Below are 25,232 nucleotides of genomic sequence, written 5' to 3' on the forward strand. Positions count from 1 at the left end.
ATGATGGCGACAGTAAAACACTCTGCATGTTGTGTGTCTGGTATTTTACATGAGCTCAGAAATATCCTTATATATTAGGTCCATATTGTTGCTATTTTACATATGGGGGAATTGAGGCTGGCAAAACCACAATCCTGATCACTCCAAATCCAGCATTCTCTCATTGTACCACATCCATTTCTTGGTATCAAGTATGCATTAGGATGCTTCTCTTAACTCCTTAGAACCAGTGGTTTCCATTCATTTAAATAATAATAATAATAATAAGCATGTTACATATGGTAACTTACCCAAAATGACTGGCTAAACTCATAGAAATGCTGAGCAGAAAGCAGTTTTTGATCATGATAAAACCAGAGAACATCCCATTGTCCATTCCCAGTGAAATTATTAATAGAAGCAGCTGATTTTGCAGGGGTATACCTTTCGCCACCTTTGTTCTGAAACTGCAGAGGACAAGAGAGGCAGAAATGCACATAAGTGTTAACTTAAAGACAGTAACTAGGTCAGATATCAAGCAATACACCACACATCATTTGTCTAACCCATTGGGGAGATATTCGAAACATTCCTCAAAGACCCCAAATTCGTTGAGAAGTGGAATTTACATAAGGTTGTGCGAGCATCTCTCTCTACATGAAGGATGTCCAAGTGTATTCAGTTACCCTGAGCTGGTTGGATAATGAGGACCCCAGCGTATTCGGGATCTTTTGAGGTTGCAACCAGTTCCTATAATTAAGTGCCTTTCCATAGATGTATTGATATAGCGATAGATCTGATCCGTGAGTCGCAAATCAGGCAAGGAAGTACTTGCCCTGCTCACAATGGCAAAACAAATGTGTGAAAACTACAAAATAGGCACTTAACCTTTCCTCTTTTTAATTATTATGATATGCTAGTGTGTGTGTGTGCATGTCTACACACAGACACACTTCCCTCAGATGCCCTTTGTCTCACCTGGCTATGTTCTTAACCGCAAGAAGCTAGCTGATACACCCTGGAAGCCAGAGTACACACATAAAGAATGGTACATAGAAAGCAAAGGCCTCATTTGCTTTGAAAGCCCCTTAACGACACACTCAGGAGTTGGGGAAATGGGGAGGGGGGCTGGCATGGCAACAAAATACCTGCTTGCAGGATTGACTGGTGTTCCTTTATTTGCCTGCCTGCATACCTGCCTGTCTCCCCGTCCCCCCAAATATTAAAAAATCTCCTTATGACTGTATGCGAGGGAAGCATCTCTCCCTTCTCTTCCTGATCTGTCTGATCGGGATGCAGAGGTGACAAAACAAAGCAGCCTTTCAACTCTGGGCTCCTTTCCTCCCCCCCAACCCACCCCCCGCACCTGAGACTAAAATAACCCTGCACTCCACCGAGCCATGCAATGGAAGCAACGAAGGGAGGTTCTCCTCCGTTTTTCAAAGTGCTGTGGCGACCACCGAGCCCTAAGCAGAATTCAGGTGACCAGCGAAAGACACCAGGAGTGGAGATACGACCTGGCCCTAAGTATAGATGATTTTTAAAAAATTTTATTTTTTTGAATCCTTCTGGTGGAAAAGAGGGTTCCTTGCCTCCTCCTTCGAACTGGTCCAGATCTGGACCAGCGGATGTCTCTCCCGCCTCACCTCCCTCGCTTGGCCAGAGAAAGAGGGCACTGCAGAGCCGCAGCAGTCCCCCTTACCTCTCAGCAAAGCCTCTCTGCCACTGATCTCTTGCCCGGGGATTCACACGCAGACCTGCGCAAACAGCCTCACCCCACTTTCCCACCACCACCATCACGGCCACCACCATCCCCACCCCAGATCCTATTACTCTCTGGATCCCTCTCTGCCTAGATCTCCCTGCCAAGTGTGCATGCACCCCCCTCCATCTTCTGACCCAAGGAAATGGCTGTGTACCCGTGGCCGGATCCACGCAGGACCGGGTGCCTTGCAGCCCTTGTTGCTGCTCCCGCTCCCGCTGCTGCTGCTGCTACTGCCTCTGCCGCCGCTGCTGCAATGAAGCCGATGGAGCGCCCGGTTCTCCTCTCGCGCCTCGCCGCGCTCTCCAACTCCCGCAAACTCCGGCGAAAGAGCACAAGTGCGGCTCTCCCTCCGGCTCCATCGCTCTGGCCAGCCGGGACAGAGGCGGGGGAAACCCTCCCCGTCCCGACCCCCCACCTTCAACCGGCGTCCGCTGAGCGATCCAAGCGGACGGATGGAGCGCAGCTGCGCCAGAGCAGCCAGGCCAGCCAGCAAAGTTTGCCTCCCTTCCCGACCTGCTGGCGGGCTTGAGGACCTGGGGGGTCGCCTCCCCCGAGGAGATCCACCCTCCCTTGCTCCCTTCCCTTGGTTCTACTCGCCCACCATCCCTGCTCTCCTGCGGATCTCGCCTGCTCCGTGGAGAAGCGCTCACCCAACCGCGAGTTCGCCGTGCAGCCAAGAAAAGCTTACCAGCGCTGGTCCACCGCGTGGATTTCGCCTCCCTTGCTGCTCTGCTTTTGAGCTGGGGTTGCCGCGGTGATCCAGGCTTCTCTCTTAACAGAGCATCTTCCACCTCGGCGCCCAAAAAGCGTGGTGGTGGTGGTGGTGGTAGCGGCGGGAGGAGTCTAGAGGGGAGTCAAAGGTAAAGATCCAAGTAACAACCCCCGTTTCCAAGATTGCTTGGCCGGCTGGGGGGGGGTGTCTCTTTGCTCCCCCTCGATCTCCCCTGGTCCCCTCCGTCACCCCTAGTCTTCCCCTCGTAAAATCCACATGGCTTCTCGCTCGGCTTGTAGTCGAACGGCTGCCAAGCAGACGCGCGCCAGCAGAGGCCGCTGCACGCATGGCAGAAATAGCCCAGATTAATCATCGAGTCCCTTTCCTTACACAGGAGAACTCGAGACTGCTAAGGCAAGCGCTTCCTAAATTGTGCTGTTTCGAAGGAAGGGGATTCCGAAGGCAAGGGATGGCTTCTTGCGTGCTGAACTGGGGCTTTTCGGTTTGGGGAAACTTGAATGCAGCGCAGAGAGGGAGAGATCTTTCATTTTGTCCATGCCCGCACACACAGGAGAGAGGGCATTTTCAGTATGCAAAATTATTTCCAGCCCTTTTTTGTTCTAAAAAGTGTTTGCTTGAAAATGATGACATATTTGTTGCATTTTGTAGTGGTAGATATGTGTTACCGCTGCTAGGATGGCAACCCTGCTCAATTTACTTCTGAGTAAACATGATTAGGATGAGGCTTCAGATGCACATGCAACTTCACCGTAGTTAATCAAGGTTTCTTGGCAACGGGGTCTATATAATACATATGTTTACATGTGAGCATAAATGTTGTACACATGCGAGCAATGCAATGGGTGGAACAACCTTGAGATGCAAACACAAGATGATAAAGGTGATTTAAACAGATACTGGTTTAGATCCATACTTAGTCATGCTTAGAGTGGGCCCACTGAAATCAATGGGTTTTGTGTTAGTCATGGCTAATGTAAGAACCATTTATTTCAATGAGCCTACTCTAAGCAAGATTAAGTTGGGAGCCAACCTAATATTTACTAATAGCAAAAGGATGGTGTTTTCTGAACCCCTGTAAGAGGTGAGAATGTCCTTCGCTTCAGTGGATTGAGCTGTAGGTCAGACAGCTGATTCCCACCACCTCACCCCACCCAATAATAATAATAATAATAATAATAATAATAATAATTTTTTACCCCGCCCATCTGACTGGGTTTCCCCAGCCACTCTGGGTGGCTTCCAACAAAGATTGAAAATACATTAAAGTTGTTGCTACCATCAAGTTGCCTTGGGTGAGTTCCATTCTTCTTACAACTTTTTTACACAATTCCTCCCGTGCAAGCATTTTACAGAAGCAGATATCTGGACACCATCATGAGAAAAGGACATGATGAAGGCCGAGAGAAGAAGAAAATGGCACACAATGCAGGAAGTAATTTCAGCAAGGGAACTCAAACTTTGTATGTCCAATAACACAAGTAGAAACCACATCAGTGGCAGATGCTTCATTACAAGGGGTCTTAATCCTAAAGATGTAAGCCCAACCACACTTAACCAAGTCTCATTCAACCTAGTGAGCATGTTCATGGGTAAACATTGATAGGCTTAGGCTATAAATTACACCTGCACTTTATGAAAAAGAAATCAGAATTATCTCTCACAAACGTCTGGATTTGTGCACATCTGTTGTTGTTTAGTCATTTAGTTGTGTCTGATTCTTCATGACCCCATGGACCAGAGCACGCCAGTGCACATCTAGATCCAAGCAAATTTGCGCTTGTTTTTTCCTTAGGTTGCAATGTTTTCACTGTTCCTGCCAACTGTGAGAAGGAGCAGAGAGATATGGCAAAGACTGAGCTCTGTTCCCTGAATGCATGCACACGAGTAAACACACACACAAATTGTGTTTCTGAGATTCCACCTTACATTAGGTTCATGTTTCCCAGTTTGGAATGTTGTTGTTGTTGTTGTTGTTGTTGTTGTTTTGCAGTTAATTGAGCCAGATGGTTGCTTTTGACAAGAATACAGTTGAGATTCTCAGAATGCAAAAGTCTGTGTCCGGTATTGAGCATCACATTTTGCAGTTCAGCTGCATGATACACAAAGCAGTAGCTTTATCGTGGTTGCCCTTGCCCTCCTCTGGGCTTCATTCTTGCAGCTGTATGGCTTGGTTTCAGCACAGTGGAAAGAAATGCCCGGCCCTGTTGCTGAGGCCTTTGGACTTTGTAAAACAACAACAACAACAGCAGCAGCAGCAGCAGCAGCAGCAGCAGCAGCAGCAAAAGGAGTTCCTCTGTACATGTACAGAGCATATTCCCTTGCTTCAACCACAATCTGCCTTCAGCCATCACACATGTGGAATTAGAATACAAGCTAGCCTGGTTTTGCATTTCCCGGTGTCCCCACAGTCCTGGCCTCTGTTTCCTCTCTCAGCAGTCCTAACACAACACCTTCTAGCTGCTTCTCCTCCCCATCACTGCCGCTTTTGGCTCTTGTCAACTCTTCCATCCCTTGTTGCTTCCTCCCTTCTGGTCTTCTGCTGGTACCTGGTTCCTTCACTGCATCCCTAGACCTGACCTACAGTATCCAGAGGTCCTTCAAATGGAGCTCCTGCTACAGTGAATGCTGAATGCTCCCCAGATTTGGCTACCTTGTTGGCATCTCTAGGGCTTCTTCATATGTTCTTCAGCTCTTTCCATGTTGCACTCTCTCTCCAGATAGGTAAGCTATGAACTGATCTCATTGTGTAGAAGGCCTCTGTGCTAGTGGCCAGGACCATAGCGCCATGTCACAGCATCTGCTTTGCATGGAGAAGGTCCCAGGTTCAAGCCCTGACATCTCCAGGTTGGACTTAGACTGTTTGCCCTAATGGTATAATTTGGTATGAGGCAGCCTCCATTGTTCCTAGTGCTAGAAGAAGGCAGGAAAAGCTCATTCATGCTGGGGAAGTGCTGTAGCTCAGTGGTTGAGTAGATGCTTAAAGAATAATAATAATCAGGGCTTTTGTTTAGCTGGAACTCACCAGAACTCAGTTCCAGCATCTCTCAGGTGGGCACCATTGCCATTCTAAGAGAACAAGGGAGGCATTCATGGTGAGTTCTGGCACCTCTTCTTCTAGGAAAATAGCACTGGTGATGATGATAATGATCTATCCCATCTTTCTTCTAAGGAGCTCAAGGTGGCATATATGGTTCCCCCTTCCCATTTTAACTCAGAACAAACCTGTGAGGTAGATTGGACAGAGAGATGGTGACTGGCCCAATGTCACCCAGTGAGCTTCATGGCCGAATGGGGACTTGAACCCTAGTATTCCAGATCCAACCACACTGACTCTACTGGTAGAAGTTCTCCACTTCAATTACTGGCCTCGACTCCTAGTGATAGGAAATTGCCCTGTCGGAAACTCTGAAGAGCCACTGCCAATCCATGTGGACAATAGTCAGCTTGATGAACCAATGGTCTGGCTCGATATAAGGTTGCTTCTTGAGAAGACCTTCCACGTGAAGAGCTGTTAATGGAACATAGGAAGTGGACCAAATATTCTGAGGCTGAGATAGTAAAGGCCTTTCAGAAATCTGTTCTTGTTTTTGTGGAGGGAACTGCTTGTTCGACAAAAGTCTCCATGCACTGGGAATCATGCCCTATGTCAAAAGTAGTGTCTTGACCAATGGTGTACATTTCAAACTCTTAGCAACCTCACAGCACCAGGAGAAAATGTGTCTTCCTGAAATCCTGGAAACCCCAACTTAGGTTGACAGTGTGGATGGCATGCAAAGCTTTCTGATAGTCTCATTTTTATATCTATTATGCATTTTGTGTTTTTATATTGTGATTTTATGTTGTGAACTGCCCTGAGACCTGCAGGTATAGGGCAGTATACAAATTTAATTAATTAATTAATTAATTGATGATGATGACGATGATGCAAGCCTCATAGAGGTGTTAATGTTTCACTCCCAAGAACTCTTACTAAGGAGCAAGCCCCACTGAGCACGGGGGGGGGGGGAGGAATTACCTTTAAGTAAACATGCATAGGATTACGCTGTACAGTGGTACCTCGGGTTGCAGACACTTCAGTTTAAAGACGCTTCAGGTTACAGACTCCGCTAACCCATAAATAGTACTTCGGGTTAAGAACTTTGCTTCAGGATGAGAACAGAAATCGTGGCGCAGCAGCAGCAGCTGGAGGCCCCATTAGCTAAAGTGGTGCTTCAGGTTAAGAACAGTTTCAGGTTAAGAACGGACCTCCAGAACAAATTAAGTTCTTAACCCGAGGTACCACTGTATTGTGGAAGGATGCCTGGAAGCGCACACAGACAAAATGCCAGATCTCCTATTTGGCAGCCTTATGCACAGTTACTTGAAAGCAAGTTCTGTCAAACTCAATGGGGCATCTGCAGAAACATGTAGCGTTTCACTGCAGGAATGGGGAAGGGGAATTTCTGCAGCTGATTTCTTTGTCAGCTCCTACACAACAAATTCCACCTCCTAAAAGAAAACCCCAATTCTATACAATTGTTAAAAGTACAGGAGGCCTCGACTGTACATTTGCTAATAATGGCTCTGTAATCAATGTATATGAAAACAGAAACAACAATAATATGAATTATTACTACTAGCAGGAGTATTAAAAACACCCTGTAATTTGTTGCTCTTTAAAGTGTCACAGGGCTAACATGGCTAGTCCTCTGGAAATTGTTACTTTTTCCACAGTAGACACACTACGGCCACTTCTTCATAATGATAAGACAGCCAAGGTCATCTCTTTCTGACAGCCTGTCCGTTCGCTCCAAGGAGAGTTGACTGATGAATATTATCCTTTCTGCACTAGCCACAGGATTCAGGCCATACCAATTTTTCTCTTGGGAGTAAATGGGCTTTGCTTTGGTGCCTTCTGCTGCTCACAGATTCAGAAGGAAAACCAATGAATTTTGCCAGGTTAATGCCATGAGAGAGCATGCCTACCAATAACCTGCTAAATTCTCTATTGAGCTCCTAAAAAAAATAAAAATAAAACTTTGCATAGTCTTCTATATGGATGAGGATATTATGCAGCAGCCCATATAAGAAAGCGAACCACTTTCTAAACAGCAAGTTTGTGTTACACATACAAAAGACATTGGCAGGGAAGATATTACAAAGCACCTCACTAATATACACAGTTCACATTCTTAATATAAATTGGAACTATGCAATGTTTAAAAAGAGGGAAAGAGGCAGATTTATATACTGACATTTCTTTTAAGGTGCTGAGTTGATTTCAGATGCCAAACTGTAAAGACAACTGTAAGACACCTTACCCGGAGAATAGGACAATGAAGAAATAATGCATTTATAAAGAAAATGATGCGTTAAAGGTAACGTCAGAAACTTTATAGGATCCAGGAACTAGGTCAGGTATAACTGTGAATGAAAAACCACAAAGCGAGCACAGTTTGTGGCCCAGTTCCATAGCATTCAGGTAAAGCTCACCTAGGTAGGATGACAGCTAGAGTTAAAATGATGAGTAACAGTCAGTTTAAGTATCCCAGCTATCCTTCCTTCTCCATTCCATTGTGACACAAACTCTTGATGTGGCCCAAAGTGATAGGGCAGTTTCACTTGCATGTGGATGCAAGCAAGTGATAGCTCCAATATCATAGAATAATATAATTATAAAGTTGGAAGGGGACACAGGGGGTCATGTAGTCTAACCCCCTGCAATGCAGGAATCTTTCACCCAATGTGGGGCTCGAACCTGCAACCCTGAAATTAAGAGTCCCATGCTCTAATGACTGAGCTATCCAGCTAATCATTATAGTCTAGCCTAGAGGTGGGCAGGCTTGAACCCTTTAATATCCATTGATTGTTGTTGCTGTTTAGTCGTTTAGTCGTGTCCGACTCTTCGTGACCCCATGGACCAGAGCACACCGGGCACTCCTGTCTTCCACTGCCTCCTGCAGTTTGGTCAAACTCATGCTGGTAGCTTTGACAACACTATCCAGCCATCTCGTCCTCTGTCGTCCCCTTCTCCTTGTGCCCTCCATCTTTCCCAACATCAGGGTCTTTTCCAGAGAGTCTTCTCTTCTCATGAGGTGGCCAAAGTATTGGAGCCGCAGCTTCACGATCTGTCCTTCCAGTGAGCACTCAGGGCTGATTTCCTTCAGAGTGGAGAGGTTTGATCTTCTTGCAGTCCATGGGACTCTCAAGAGTCTCCTCCAGCACCATAATTCAACAGCATCAATTCTTTGGTGATCAGCCTTCTTTATGGTCCACCTCTCACTTCCATACATCACTACTGGGAAAACCATAGCTTTTACTATACGGACCTTTGTTGGCAAGGTGATGTCTCTGCTTTTTAGGATGCTGTCTAGGTTTGTCATCCATTGATTAAGCTCATCTAACTGAGCTAGATTCTAGCTGATATGTGAATGTATGATGCCTGTATCAGATTTCAGGCTATGCAAGCATAGGCTATGTGTGCATGTTTTAGAATAATAGAATTGTAGAGTTGGAAGCGACTGGGAGGGTCATCTAGTCCAACCCCCTGCAATGCAGGAATCTTTTGCCCAACATGGGGCTCAAACCAACAACCCTGAACTATAATCTTGACAGGATTATGGCTTTGGCATCCATACTTTTATTGGGCAAGCTATGTCGATAAAGTGGCAGATATCTGGAGTTACTGGGAACAACTCTTCAGGCATGGCACAGGAAGAAAAGGAAGGCATCACCATCACAGCTGTCAACGTTTCCCATTTTTAAAGGGAAATTCCCTTATTCCAAATAGGATTCCTTGCAAGAAAAGGGAAAAGTTGACAGCTATGATCACCATGGAGTCAATCCTCTTTGGAAAACACTTGTTTTATGTTCTACAGCACCTGCCCAAAACAAACTGAGATAAGAATCTAGTTCTGGCCTTTGAAATTTCTTTCCTTTCAGAGATTTAAATCAGAGAGTTTATTTTACCCTAGATTTTTAATGTAGGTTAACTAAGCATAGAGATGAGATAGCAAAAAAAAGGGGGGGAGGAAAGAAAACCCTCATCATTAAATAAAAATTGCAAATAAGGACGCTGGCCTAGAATTTTTGTTTTTCAACTGTAATGGAGGGCCATTGTATAGTTCCCTGCTCCACTTTCAACTTTGATCTAATCTCACATTCACTTCTTTGAATGTGTCAGATCTTTCCCTCAGAGCGGCGTGGCTTAGAGATGAATATTCATTCAACAAAATCAAGAGAGAAGTCCTAATGAGAAAGGTTCTGGAAATTGGATAGCAGTCTAACGGCAAGGCGGCTGTCGATTTTTATTCTTTCTTTCTTTTTTTGTAAACTTCTCAGAAGAAAATGGAAAAGTGCATCCCGCTGCAGAAGGGAACATTTGATAAATATCAATTTAATTTTAGGAGATTGTGCTTGCCACGAGAAATACCAGCTTACAGGCACACGTTGCTAAACCCCATCTGTTCAGTCAGCATTTTCCTCCTGTTCTTTAAGAGGAAGCATGATGCATAAATAGGTGCAGTTGGCTACTGGGCCATTAGAGGGTACCATCATTCCATAGAAACCTGTGCTAAGCAGTTCTGATCAGCAGGCCTGAGGCTTGCTACCAGTAAGGCCATTTGAACTGATGGTGGAGCACTTGCTCTGCCTGTAGCGATGGCAGACTTTCTATGCAGAGGCTGGCAATTTGAGCCTTTGCATGCATCTCTCTCCCCCCCCCCTCTCTCTAATTGTGACAATAAACCAGCAAAAGACAAAAAGCAATTTATCAATGACAAAAACATGACATACATTTCATTGGATTTCATCCAATTATTGTTCCCAACACTGGAGATAAAATAAATATTCTGGTGTGTGGTTTTTTTTATTTGGGCATTTATGCCTTGTTAGTTATTGCTCAGGAGTATATATGCACACACACACACACACACACCCCAAAACAAACAAGAAAACACACACATACATATATGGTTTAAATCAGAAACACTCCTGCATTGAAATGAGAGTTTACCATACCTTAATGGCTTTGGCCATGGCTTTTTTTCAACAGAAACTCACTGGAACTCAGGTCCAGCACCTCTCAAGGAGGCACCATTGCCATTCTAAGAGAACAATGGAGGTGTTCAATTGTGAGTTCCGGCACCTCTTTTTCTAGAAAAATAGCGCTGATTAGTAGCACCTTAAATCCTCATCAACTATTTTATAACCTGGAATTGGTAGTTAGCATCTGTCTGTCTCGAGAGACAATGGAGTGCAGCTCAGGTGGAGGAGTTAAACCCTTAACCAGCTACAATTCCCAGTATTTTTGGAAAGTGGGAATGTGCTTTAAACACATAGTTCGTATGCAGCCTAATAACACGTTAACTCAAAGACTGGTCCACCACCATCTTTCCCTAACCTGGTGCAACTCTGCCCGTTGCTGGAAACCACAGAAAAGCTCTGATGCTCGAATCCTGCTTGCTGGTTTCCCACAGACACCTGATCAGCCACTGTGAGAACAGAATGCTAGATGAGATGGGTCATTGGTCTGATCCAGAAGGCCCTTCCCATGTTATTATATTCTCTACCTAAGAAGAGCTGATGCAGGTGGCGCTGTGGGTTAAACCACAGAGCCTAGGACTTGCCGATCAGAAGGTCGGCGGTTTGAATCCCTGTGACGGGGTGAGTTCCCAATCCTCGGTCCCTGCTTCTGCCAACCTAGCAGTTCGAAAGCACATCAAAGTGCAAGTAGATAAATAGGTACCGCTCTGGTGGGAAGGTAAACGGCGTTTCCATGTGCTGCTCTGGTTTGCCAGAAGTGGCTTAGTCATGTTGGCCACATGACCTATACGCCGGCTCCCTCGGCCAGTAAAGCGAGATGAGCACCGCAACCCCAGAGTCGGTCACGACTGGACCTAATGGTCAGGGGTCCCTTTACCTTCACCTTTACCTAAGAAGAGCTAGTAAATGAGCTGAATAGACCCCACCACTTGGGAATGGAGACAAACCGCTGGCTGGCTGGAGCCAATTAATTTTTAAGCAACCAGGTTCAGTACCTAACATGTCAAAAGCTCCAACCTGGAGATGCTGACATCTTCTGATTGCTTTACTTGTGCTCTTTTCTAATTGAGACACAAATAGCGACACATTTTCTGCCTTGCAAGGCAGGCACACCGTACTAGGTTGGTACGAATGCCTACTTTTATCTGTCTTCTCAGCCCCCGTAATTTCAATGGTGGAGAAGATCAAGCAGCTTCCCCAAGCCAAATCGTTAAGGGAGATTAGATTTTGCTTTCAAAGAAAATAGTAGAAGAACTCAGTGGTTGCACCCAGAAATTCTGTTGCCTAAACTTGTCAGCTAGAGGGGACGTTTCTGCCTCGCCTTTCTCCCTGCTAAATACAGGCTGTCAGTTTTCACAAAGGTATTCGGGGGGGGGGGGCTAGGATGGCAGGGAGCAAGGTTCACACCTCCAAATCCTAGTCCACCTCAGCAACCACTTGCTTGTGGGGGAAATGTGTTCCTTGTGCTTTGGGAGGTGCGATGCTGCCAGCTTAACTAGAAAAAAACACACCTGGCCTCCTCATGTATCTTTAAATGCTAGCTTGATCTGTAGAAATCAGTAGGGGAACCTTTTATACAATAGACAGAAGCTAACTGAGGAAGCTGGTTTTATAGCTTCAGGAGCAATGCTGGTAATGGGGGGGGGGGAGACAGAGGGAGAGAGCGAGCTATACAATATACAGAAAACCAGATCAGAATAATGATCATGATGGATGGGGGAGAAATGCAGCTGAGTTCACATTTAAATGTCGAGCTCACTTAATTTGCATTTTCCAACACGAAAACGCAGCTGTCCTTCAAAGTTTGCGCCTCTACAAATTTCGCGATGCGGTTCTCCAGCCATGTGAAAAACACATATACTTAAGTAACAGTTGCATAAAAATGCATATATTCGTGTAAATAACACACAAAACTGCATTGGATTAGGGGAAATTGCTGTGCAAAAATGTGCATATTAGGGTAAATTCATCCTAAAGTGCTGGTGAATTTTCTGAATGACTTGTTTTAATGCAAACTGATGTGGACTGAATTTAAGACTGGACAAATCTGAAAGTGAGAAAAATGAAAATTGGCAATTGGGATGCCAGAAATGTTTCCTTAAAGGGGGGGGGGGCAGGTCCTGCTATATCAAAAATGTATTCAGCATGTGGGAGTTCAGGCATTTCCTTTTGCTTCATCACAAGAAATAATTGTTGCTATTGAATTTTACCTATCACAAAATTTGTGTTGGGTTTGGAGAGTCCTGCTTCACTCAAACCATGGATTATGAGGGAAGTAAACAGACTTCTTGATAATATTAGCCCACTTCTCATTGCATTTCTGTTTCTGCACATCTGTAATAGGAAAGTCCACTAAACATACTTTTTGATTCCTGGAGCCTTCAGTTTGATAAGTTCTGTTGCCTCAATGTTTCGACAGCCAAGGGGCCTACATTAATCTTGGTTGTGTTGTTTTTGATGCTATACTTTTGTTTATTACATTGCTCTGTGCCGCTCGCTAAAACTTCACGCAGGCTACAATGTAAGGGTTTCTTATTTTCTGCTTCTGATCAGCGCTGCAAGCTAATAATGATTGGTGACCAAAATTATTTGTACAGATGAGATGTTCGGCATAAGCTTTAGTGCTGACCTGCCATGCTGTCTTTGGCTTCAACTGGGAAAAATAAGCCTTCAGAAAACTGCAGAGATGTTTATTCTAAAGTCTCTGAGACAGAGCTTCCCTTCTGCATTTATTGGCACGTGTTATGTGTTAAGATGAAATAAAGGCACTCTGCAATTCCAAATTCCACCAAGGCTTCGCAAATCGGACTGCTACAATTAATGTGGTTTTAAGGGGGAAAGAGTTTTCCGACAGATCAATCTATAATTACTTGTATTGAAACTGGCTATCTTCCCACTCACCAGCCCTCCAGAAAAGAAAAGAAAAAATTTGACTAGGTAGGTTGTAGCTTAAGGCAGTGTGACATTTTGGACTAGTTATTTCTTCAGCAGAAGAAACTGCTGTGGAGTAAATATCAACAGAATGGAAATATGTGTGTTAATCCATACACAAACACACACACACACACACACACACACACACACACACACACACACACAATGATTAATAATGGAACATTGCTCTGATACCTCTGTAGATGAAGGAAATCAGACTCTGCTAGCCTAGCCAGCATCAGATGTGGTCTACTTTTATTTTTAATAAAGTGGTTTTGGATTTTAAATTCTGTGAAAGCCTCAAACCCTGGTCAGTTGTTCTACTCGCCAGAGGACCAGCTCATTCTTGAAGTCAGGATTGGGAAGCTAAAGTAGAGTATCCCATCTCTAGCAGGGGTCCTTCTTTTTCATGCTTGGCAACTGGGAGGTCAACAGGAGGTCATAGTGAGTCAGATTTTGACTGTCCAATATTGCCAGATGTGTAAAATGCACACTCCTCAAAATATAGGCTGAAATATGAGTACAGGCATGCTTGTTCTGCATGACAATGCTATTGTTAACAATACAAAATGCATTTGATATGTGGATGCAAAAATATTACTGGGGGTAGTACTGATGGACTATACACTGTTAAGACTCCTCTAAAGTAATTAGAGTCTGCAGTCTGCAGTCAAAGACTTCCCTACTTATTTTTAAGGCATCCCTTCCTTATTTTCAACCCACTGCCTCTCATCTCTGTGGATCTTGGTTCTCCCTATGACCACAACAATGTCTATAAATCTTGCATGCAATTTCCCCAGATATCCTGACCCCTTAGACCCTTCACTTCTGTTTGTTTCTCACAATCAAGTCCTTCTGTCTGTAAGCCCCATGTGAAATCTTGCCTCCAATCTAACTTCCTGCCTCCCTCAGAGCACCTGTGTCAATTCTATGTTCCATTTCCCCACCATCAAATGGAGCATGTAACATTCCATGACATCACAGCGGCCCAGCCAATAGCTTTGGATGGGGTGAGCTTGCAGGTGATAGGCAGGCAGGCTGCTTTAACTTACTTAACTATTAATAAAATGTATTGTCTTGAAATTGACCGGTAATAAACAGGGATGGACTCTTGCCAAGGTCAAAGGATTCTGCACTGCTACTTATTCTTGTGTGATATAAGGAGGCCTTCAGGCCCTTGCTCTTTTCTACAGAACAAAGTCTCTGTAATTTCATCCTTGCCACAAATCCTCGGATTGTCCAGAATGGCACTTCTGAGCATGTGTATGTGTCATATTTTATCTGTCTCAAACTGAGAAAAGAAATAAAAAAAACCCTGCTATTTTTGTTTGTGTTGGCAACGCCATCATTCCCTGTCCTCATTTCGCACTCCTGCTTGTACCCAGGGCAGCTGACTTGTATGCTCTCATCACCACATAGCAGCCTTATCTGGGTGCACAAATATGCTTATCTTCCTCTCCCCGTTCCCCATAACATCTTTTTGGAACACAGTGGCTTTAACATTAATGCTTGCTTCAAAGCTACACTTCATTTGGAAGCTATATTAATAGATCAGTTTAGCTGTCAAAGAGACATAAGCAACCTGAGGCACTCAGAACAACAAAAGTGGAGAAGACCACAGCACTGCCCTGACACTCCAATCAGACATTATCAGTAATAGATGAGCATATTGTTGCATTCTGGAGTTATTTTGCCTCCTTAGGAATAATTTTATTTCAGGAAGCTCACACCACCAAGACTGAAACCCTTACAATATTCTCATCCTAAATTTTCTTGCAAATTCAAAATGACAGAATAGAACCTATCATTATTATTATTTGACTGTTGTTGTTGTTGTCATCATAGATTATTTTAACAGCAATGGCTTCCCCCTCAAAAAATTCTGGGAGTTGTAGTTTGTTAAGGGTGTTGAGATCCACAAGGAGACTCCTATTCCTGTCACAGAGCTGCAATTCCCCGAGAGAAATCAGTCAGATGTGTGGAAAAGCAGAAGTAATTCAGAACGTAAGATCGGATTTTTGCAAGGCCCAGACACAGAACAAGGAGAAAACCTCTCAGACCTGAGAGAATTAATTGGTGCACAATACAATCAAGATATGGGTCAAGCAAAAATGTGGGTGAGCCCCTAGTCTGAAGTCACACAGGCTGTTGGTGAAAAGCAACAGACAAAATTTTGCTCATCAGCTTCACTGCATTTGGGTTACTGAGTTAAAGTTAACCTCTTGTTACTCTTACACCACATTGTAAGTCTGATGTGGATGAGTGCTTTGGAGGAAAACAGAACTGGTGGCCTTTTTTCTCATTCAAAATTGCATGGGTAAGAATGCTTTATAAGAAAGTGATATTTCCAAGGCCACCAGCATGCCAAGAACCAAAAGAGTGATAACAAACAGTGGCTGCATCATTGCTGCTGTTTCTGTTTAATTTTACATGACTTTAACAGGACTTAAATGCTTTCTACTGGCCTGTAGCTTCTGAACTATCCCCATTGTGTTGGCTTCCTTCCTTTCACGTGCTCCTCCATTCCAGGAAATCATGTTGTGATCATGGCAGCGGTGGTTTTATGGACAGGAGAGTTAGAGCTGTAAAAGAGGGCTGTTGCTGTGTTTGTGTTAGGGAGTCAGGTACTGCTGTGATGAGTGACCTTATAAAATTCTATACAAGCGAAAATATCAACTCTCATATTGCTGAGGGCACCTTCATGAGTGAAGCACTTTGTCCTTTGCTTTAACACACACCAGTCCACCCTTTTCCTGCTTCTGTCCTGTTTCTTAACGTACAAAAAGGTCACAGGCTCACTGAAGAGAAAGAAAGGGCATTTATATAAAAACGTAAGAGGAGGCCTGCTGGATCAGACCAAAGGCATATCTGGTCCAGCATTCGGTTCCCATACTGGTCAGCCTGATGTCTCTGGGAAGCTCCAAGTAGGATATGAAGGCAATAGTGTTGTTGTGCTTGTTGCCTCCAGCAAACAACAACAACAACAACAAATTTTATTTATACCCCGCCCTTCCCAGCCAAGACCGGGCTCAGGGCGGCTAACAACCGATATAAGAACAAATTGATTGAAATACAACTTAAAAACAAGATTAAAACACAACATTAAAACATTAAAATGCAGCCTCATTTCAATGGAAACTCAAATCAAAAATGTTTTTGGGTATGAAAACATCAAGTCTTCACCAAGGTTAACTATCCAGACTGGTCTGGATAGTGCCATTCATTAGAAGACTGTTTCTAATGGAAGCGAAAGAGAGCCATTATGATCACCAGCCATTGAGAGACTTGTCCCCCATGAATTTGTCTCATTCCACCTTGAAGATGCCTGCTTCGTAGTGGCCCAAGCAGGAGAGGCTGCATATCTCTCCCCAATGTGGTGGTAAAAAATGGGCAGGGGGGCATCCACAGGTACGGAGCATTCATAGAACATCATCAGTCAAACCTTTTACCTGTATTTAGTTTTGGGTTTTTTTATCATATTCATAACCTGATCGTCAACCCCAAAATTCCAAGGGGAGAAATACATAAAATTAAAACTAAAGTCAAACAATAATATCAAACCAGGCCAACATAAATCCCATACAAATGAAACGGCAACAGTGATAAAAAAAAAATCAAAACAAAACATTTTATAGCCACGTTTAGAGTGCTGGGATAGCATTATGGGCGTGAGTCACTGTCCTTGGTGCTGAAATAGTACAGCAAGGCATGACAGCGTCACCCTTCTGAATGCACACTAGTCAACTGAATCCAGCAGCCCATTGTGCACACAGGAGTTCTGGTATGCACATGCATCTCAGGCATGCAAGGCTTTCCCCATTCATTTCAATGGAGGGAAAGAGTTTCCTCTGAAGGTCGTAAGGAGATGTTTTCTATGTGCCCCAAGACAAAGCCAGTAGGTGCATGATTCACTAAAGGTTCATATCAGGCTCTTTTGGTTTTGAGTTGGTATTCCATGTGCAGTTTGTTGGTTTGTTTGATTGCATTTACAGTGGTACCTCAGGTTAAGAACTTAATTCATTCTGGAGGTCTGTTCTTAACCTGAAACTGTTCTTAACCTGAAGCACCACTTTAGCTAATGGGGCCTCCTGCTGCCGCTGCGCCGCTGCTGCACGATTTCTGTTCTCATCCTGAAGCAAAGTTCTTAACCTGCGGTAATATTTCTGGGTTAGTGGAGTCTGTAACCTGAAGCATATGTAACCTGAAGCATATGTAACCCGAGGTACCACTGTATATGCAATCCTTTTCTGTAAGGAACTCAAGGCAGCATACATTTAATCCCCTCTTCCCTATCTTATCTCCACAGTAAGCCTTTGAGGTAAGCTAGGCTGAGAGAGAGGGAAGTGGGTGGCGCTGTGGGTAAAACCTCAGTGCCTAGGACTTGCCGATCGCATGGTCGGCGGTTCAAATCCCCGCGGTGGGGTGAGCTCCCATCATTCAGTCCCAGCTCCTGCCCACCTAGCAGTTCGAAAGCACAATTAAGTGCAAGTAGATAAATAGGTACCGCTTTCTAGCGGGAAGGTAAACGGCATTCCGTGTGCTGCTCTGGTGCTGGCTCGCCAGATGCAGCTTCATCACGCTGGCCACGTGACCCGGAAGTGTCTGCGGACAGCGCTGGCACCCGGCCTTTAGAGTGAGATGAGCGCACAACCCTAGAGTCTGTCAAGACTGGCCCGTATGGGCAGGGGTACCTTTACCTTTTACCTTTAGGCTGAGAGAGTGTCCCAAGATCACCCAGTGAACTTCATGGCTGAGTGGGAATTTGAACCCTGGTCTCATAGGTCCCTGTGTGACACTCTAACTATCTAGCCTGCCCTCTTCTGAGGTGGCTGCAAAGTCCATCTGGAGTGCCAGTCCATTTACTGTAAAGTGGATTAAAGCATTCTGCCATCGCCGCACAAAGAAAGGAGGGGAGAAGCACTTGAAACAGACTTTTTGCAGATTGTAAAGTGATGGAGAAATGTATTGGAAAGTGTGCAATGCATGAAAGACATGGGAAGACTTGTAAACACCCCATAAACAAATTGGGATGTATTCCTGATGGATGCCCATTGTCATATAACCTGTAAACAAAGCAGAATGAATGCTCGGTGGAGACTGGATATAGTCTAAAGGTTTGTGAAAGTAAATCAGAATGAATGCTGAAAAAGCATCTCATATGGCGGAACGTTGGAGCGACTCCATTGAATGGTGAAAGCACACAGGAGAGGGAGGCAAAACCTACCTAATTTGGGTTTTCCCCCCAACTACTTTTGCTGATCAATATACTGGTGTTACCAGCTGTGAAAACTCTCACATATTCAGGATGTCTCTTCCTGATTCCTTTGGGAGGGAATAAAATAATAATAAATAATATTTAGTAATAAATATGACTGCCCTTAAACCCCATTTGAAAATTTCCCAGAAGCCTCTGTTTAGAGGAAACAAAATGGAGGATGACATAAATCTTTGGTTCAATCAGGAAGAACAGTCAGCACAATTTGCATCCAGCTCCAAGCCCATTAGACACCTTGGGAATCCCTTGTGGTGTGGATAGGATACTTCCTGGGGCTGATTTTTGTTTACCTAAAGCATCAGACCCTCTGTTCATTGTTCAGCATCTTTCATCCATCCTTCTGAAGCAGCAAGGATATGTGCATCAGTGCAGTGACTAGAAGTTTGCCCAGGAAACAGGAAATAGCATCCAGGAAAGAAGATTTTATTTATGAGCCCGCTTCTCGGCAGTAGCCAAGCTGAACACATCACAACTACGAATGAGTTCACCTCACGCCATGGGCTACAAAGCACCACAAGCTCATTTCACAGCTAGAGAAAGTGAGTCATAGTCTGAAGCTTCGATGAGAAGGTTGAAGGAAGTGAACCAAACTTTCCTAAGCGCTGAGCTGATGATACGTTAGCCAACAGACAATGTCTCTTTGGGGGCTTGTACATGATAGGATGAAATAAAAGAAGTAGGTTAAGCCATAGCTGAGGTCAGCAGTACCACAAAAAGGCCTTGTGTATTCCAGTCTTCTTAGCAGAATATGGAAATTGCACCAGGTTTCTGGGAGTGGGGTGGGATGGCTGCAGCATCAGAATGTCACACTTTTCCCTAGAAAGAGACAAAAAGTTGCTAGCCAGTCTAGCAAACCACAGGTTTTCTCTCAGCGTTGGGAGAACAGTAACAGCAGCAGCCTGGTTGTGACTTAGTGGAGTACTATGGTTGCTGAATCTGAGTTTTCATCTAGGAGAATTATGAATGCAAGAGGTGGTGATGGATGTAGAACTGTGCTGGACTTAATACTGAAATATGACCTGCTTTTCACTTACCCTTGAATCTGAGTTTCTAGTATACTGGCTGGGGTCCCAAACGGATTTCCACACAGCGGTAATTTAGTGAAGTCTCAAATTAATTTAGATGTCCCAAATTAAAAGTTTTCACATTGAAAGGTACACTCCTAGTTTGCACTTGTTATAACACAACTGGTACAGGGAACCTGTGGCATTCTAGATGTTGCTGGGCTAAAACTCACATCTTCCCTGACCACTGGCCATGCTGAGTCCAACAACACTGGGGCACCAAATCCCTGATCCATACCCAGTATATTGTGGTTTCCCAAGCCATATAGTGAACACGATCACTGCCACCAGAGTTACACAGGAACACATTGCAATATTATTTTTTGAAGTAGAAAAATGCATCTCCCTTTTTTCGATACAGGCAAAAAAGCTCTGCTCCAGGTAGAAAATCTTTTTGCCCTGTTTTCCATCTTTGAAGGTAAAGCAGATTTTCATTTGGTTCATTCCTCCAAAGGACTCGGGTACTATTTGAAAAGGTGCTAAATGCATCTCTGTGCAACTAAGAAGTTGTTTTGGGTCTAGGAGAAATAAATTGAACCTCTTTTTTTGTTTTGCCAAAAAGTTATATCTAAAAGCAACATAATGGTATGGTGAAGAAGAAGAAGAAGAAGAAGAGGAGGAGGAGGAGGAGGAGGAAAGGGGAATGGCCTAACATGCCCCCAATTAAAATAGTACACTGTCAGATTTTCAGAGTCTCAAGGGCTCTGACTAAGTAATCTATCTTAAGAACACTTTTCACTTTTAGCTGGGATGTTTCATGACTGTCAACATACTAACGTATTAAAACATATTAAATCACTATCACTAACAAAAAAAAAATTCCAGCTCCATAGGTAATGTGGATGTCATTGTTAATCACTATTGCATGTTTTGCAAATTTCCAAGTTTAAAGGCAATCTCAGTGACTTTTCTTGCTCTTCTTACAGTAACAGCTTTTTTAAATTTCTGCCTTCTGTTGAAAAATGCAATATGGTTTGCTTGCTCAAAGTCATCTAAATGTTAATGATGTTACTGTTCCACAACCACCTCTTCAGCCAGACTTCCCCAACCAGGTATCCTCAAGATGAGGGAAAGTCCTCTGAGTCTCTTGTGGCAGGTAGTTCCACAAGCTGGGAGCTGCAACTGAGAAGGCCCTGTCCACATTTTTTAAAAAAATCCTATTTATAGACAGCATAAATACGTTAAAAATTCCTTTCATGGGTCAGGGAAAGTCCTGGCAAAAAGATAAGTCTTTATAAAACTTCTGAAGCAACTGATGGTTGCCACTTCACATTTTGGAGAGGAAAGGGGAGTTCCACAGAACAGGGATGACAGCAGAAAATGCCTGTTCAGTTTCCTTGCTCTGTTACTATACATTTGCAGGCTGGACTAGGAGATAGCTGCTTGTGCAGCAGGAGGGAATCTGAGGACAAACCTTACTGTAGGTAAGGTAAAGGTAAAGGACCCCTGGATGGTTAAGTCCAGTCAAAGGTGACTATGGGGTTGTGACGCTCATCTCGCTTTCAGGCCGTGGGAGCCAGTGTTTGTCCACAGACAGCTTTCTGGGTCATGTGGCCAGCATGACTAAACTGCTTCTGGTGCAACGGGACACCGTTTTGGAAACCAGAGTGCACGGAAACGCCATTTACCTTCCCACTGCAGTGGTACCTATTTATCTACTTGCACTGGTGTATTTTCAAACTGCTAGGTTGGCAGGAGCTGGCACAGAGCAAAGGGAGCTCACCCCTTCACGGGGATTCGAACCACCAACCTTCTGATCGGCAAGCCCAAGATGCTCAGTGGTTTGGACCACGGCGCCACCTGCACTGCATAGAGTGCCAAATGAACAACATTGTGGTTTGGTTGTATTCATGGCAAGAGCAGTGTGCATGGAAACTATGCAGAACCAGGGATTTGACCTATGTGCTAAAACAGGAAGAAACTATAGTTTGCCAAATTAGATATGCAGTGTGATTTTATGACAGATCACTATTTCTGCTGTCAGTCAAAGGATCTCTCTAAGACTAAATGGAAGTGGGTTTCCTCATCAATTTATATTCATGACCCACCAGCATCTCTTTGTGCATCTGTCATTCAAAATCATGATCCCCCCCCGCCCAAGTGTTAGAAGTGCTATATAAATGTTTCATGTTAATAAATGGATTATACACACAGGGCTTCTTGGAAGCTGAGGAAGAGAAGCAGAACATGTAGTTGGAAGTTGTATTTATTATTTACAAGATTGATTAGACAGCTTTCCCAAAAGATCAAGGCAATATATGACAATTCAATAAAACAATCAGATTAGAAACAACCTGTAAAAATTAAAACATGAAAGGTTATGTGCAGCAAATGTCAAAAACATAAGCTTTCAAAGGAAGGACTTGAAAGACTCGAGTATCGTTCGCAGCAAAACAGACACACTGTCAAGTCTTGTTTATTCCTTGCATGCAGGATTAATTATACTGGACGGATAGCAAGTCATTTATGAAAGACGGCCTCTTATCCCAAAATGGTGTGTTAGATTTCTATTTTTTTTCCTCTACAAAACTGTTTGTACATAAAGAGATACTTACACTGGAAGACGTACTGCAACATTAAGTTCAGCAATTAGATGTGGAACAGACTCCCATGAGAGGTTGGGGACTCTCCTTCCTTGGAGGTTTTTAAGCAGAGGTTGGATGGCCATCTGTCATGGATGCTTTAGTTGAGATTCCTGCATTGCAGGGGGTTGGACTAGATGACCCTTGGGGTCCCTCCCAACTATCCAATTCTATGATTCTATGAGAGGAAATGACATGTTCAAAGTATGATAGGGAAGGTTTTTAGTGTTATATTGTGTTTTTATATATGTTGGAAGCTGCCCAGAGTGGTGGGGAAAACCCAGTCAGATGGATGTGGCACAAATAATAAATTATGGTGATGATAAAATCTCCCACATTAGCATGACTAAAAGAGGCTCTATCACAACAGAGCTCTACTGTGTGGTTATTCCGAAGGGCCATAGCTCATTGGTAGAACTCATACTTTGCATGCAGAAGGTCCCTCTATGCGGGACCGATAGAAAATCCAAATAGTGTAAGCAATACTACGCCAGATAGCGCAACGGTTTCACTTGACATAAGGCAAGTTCTTGAGAATGTGTAGATCAGATCTAAGATGCCACAAGCATGAGATTGCCCAGAAGCAGTTGCTGTGCATTGCTCACAGCTTGCAAGACTTGGAGGTCCTGGAAACCAGCAGGAAAGTCCATTTTGTGACCAACACTGTGCAATGTTGGTTGCTGTTTTAATGACATGTAAATAATCAGGCGATAGATTTCCACAAAGACACTCTAAGGACTCGGCTACATTAGTAAAAATAAAATGGTATAAATATGTTATAACACTGTGACACCAGATGGTGCTGTAGAGCTGAAATTGGAACTTGATGAAATTTTTCCATTGTGAGCTTTAAAACGGTTTTTTCCCCCAGAGCATTTTTTATAGCTGTGTAGATGCAGCCTAAATCCTCAGTCGGTGTTCTCTTCTCCTAAGCAAGCAGACCCCACAAAGGCTGATAGAAATCCATTCTACTTGAGAAAGGAGAGAAGTGATATTGGGCTGGATTACAACTCTGTTAGTTGGAATTAGTTCCTGTTGAAATCAATCAGAAGAACATGTGATCCAACAACTAACTTACACTGGATCCAGCCCATCGGGGTGCCAACTTGAATAAAATATGGGGGGGGGGGCAGGTAAGCACCAACTCACATAATTAATCACATGACACAACACACACTATTTGAATGGCAATGTCCAATGTCAACTTGGGGGAGCCCTCAATATATATATATATATATATATATATATATATATATATATATATATATATATATATATTGGGGGGGGTGAAGACACCTTGGCCTCTAGGAGTTGGCTCTTATGCAGACCATTGTTTCCTTACGTATATCTTTATAACGATTCAGACCAAAAAAAGTCATCATTCATCTACCTGAACACATTTTTCAGCATTTTTAAAAAAGATAAAAGTGGAACATCTCCACTCTGCCCATGGAGTTAAATATATTCCATTATATTCAGGCTCATTTAAATGCTCCTCACTCAATTATATATGCATGTGTATTTATATATATGTAAAATATAAATGGTGTCAGTTCTTCTGCATCACTTCTCCAACGAAGTGTTTCCTCACTTGTCCACACATTGCCAAAGGTTCACTCTGCAATTTCTCTGTACTCCAACACTTGATGTTAAGTAGAGGGGAGGAGGAGATAAATAATGCTGTTATTGACACAGTGCTGAGCTAGAGGATCTTTAGATCTGAACTTTTCTGATGTTTAAATAAGTGTTACAGACACAGAAGCACACCCCCTGTGGCTAAGATCTGAAGCTTTTAAGAGTTCCCAGAGGAAACAAATTCTAAATAGCTGAACTGCACTTAACTATGAACAGGAGCATGTCGCTATGGTCATGTAAATGATGCTCTTTGAGTGCAGTGCAGAGCTAATACGGATGCAAACTAATTGTGAGAGGGGACCAATCCACATGCCAGGTTCCCTTGCTCCATTGGACACATGAATACTGAACCCAAGCTATGGTGAAACATGTTGAGAAAAGGCACATCTAACTACACGTCTGTTATTCTTGTACAACCCAGTAATGATCTTTAAAGGCAACTGATGCCACAGGTGCATGATGTCCATGGCTGCTGCAGGGAGGACCGACAGAATGGACACAGGAGACTGGTATTGGGTTGAATTAGACCACAACTTTATCGATTATAGGATAGAGTAGGTTTGGCTAAGACATTGGGCATGTATTCTGCATCAAGTTGCCTAATAGCAGGCATAGGCAAACTCCAGCCCTCCAGATGTTTGGGACTATAATTCCCATCATCCCTGACCACTGGTCCTGTTAGCTAGGGATGGTGGGAATTGTAGTCCCAAACATCTGGAGAGCCGGAGTTTGCCTATGCCTGCTAATAGGAACCAAGTGAGGTAGACCCTGTAATGGGGAGTCATCCCTGACATGGATTGGGTGCCATTGGGAGAGGTGTATTGGCCCATCAGTCCCCATGGGGACTCCCAGACAGCGTCGCCCCTCCTGGCCCCTCTAACAGGGTACCCCCGCGACTATGGATCCAGCTGAATGCCTGCCAAAGTTGTGGCAGTTGCTACGAGGTAGGTGAAAACCTGCAAGATGGCCAATTTGCTTTCTCCCTGGCCGCACACCCCTCCCCCCCCCCCAGTATTGCAGGAAGATGGAATGCCTCCTAACATTGTGATGGAATTCTCTGATCAAAGACATGGACAGAAATATGTGCATTAAGCATGCATATATATTTGTGGAAACAACATACAAAAGTATTACGGAGAATTGTGGCTGAACTGTTAGGAGAAACTGTGTACAAAAGAATGTGTATATTAGGAGAAATGTGCAGTGAAATGCTGACAAATTTTTCACAAGGACTGTTTTGGTT

The 25,232-nt window shown here is 43.8% G+C and overlaps 2 protein-coding genes across 3 annotated transcripts in view; one reads left to right on the plus strand and one right to left on the minus strand.

The window, feature by feature from the left end:
* The window catches only part of GABRA5 (gamma-aminobutyric acid type A receptor subunit alpha5), a 74,157-nt gene extending 71,263 nt beyond the window's left edge, over positions 1-2,894 (minus strand). Inside the window, exons 1-2 of one of the 2 annotated variants that reach the window (XM_081858988.1) lie at positions 2,433-2,894; positions 291-446 (exon numbers count right to left, since the gene is read on the minus strand). In XM_081858988.1, coding sequence (XP_081715114.1) covers positions 291-376 — 86 coding nt within the window. In that variant the 5' untranslated portion in view covers positions 377-446; positions 2,433-2,894. Of the gene's footprint in view, positions 1-290; positions 447-1,898; positions 2,308-2,432 lie in introns of those variants that run through there. The other variant, XM_081858989.1, reaches the window with a different exon arrangement.
* The window catches only part of GABRB3 (gamma-aminobutyric acid type A receptor subunit beta3), a 191,466-nt gene that overhangs the window by 59,673 nt on the left and 106,561 nt on the right, over positions 1-25,232 (plus strand). The window lies entirely within an intron of this gene.

The sequence above is a fragment of the Podarcis erhardii genome, assembly GCF_964252035.2.
Source record: "Podarcis erhardii genome assembly, chromosome: 4".
Lineage (NCBI taxonomy): Eukaryota > Metazoa > Chordata > Lepidosauria > Squamata > Lacertidae > Podarcis > Podarcis erhardii.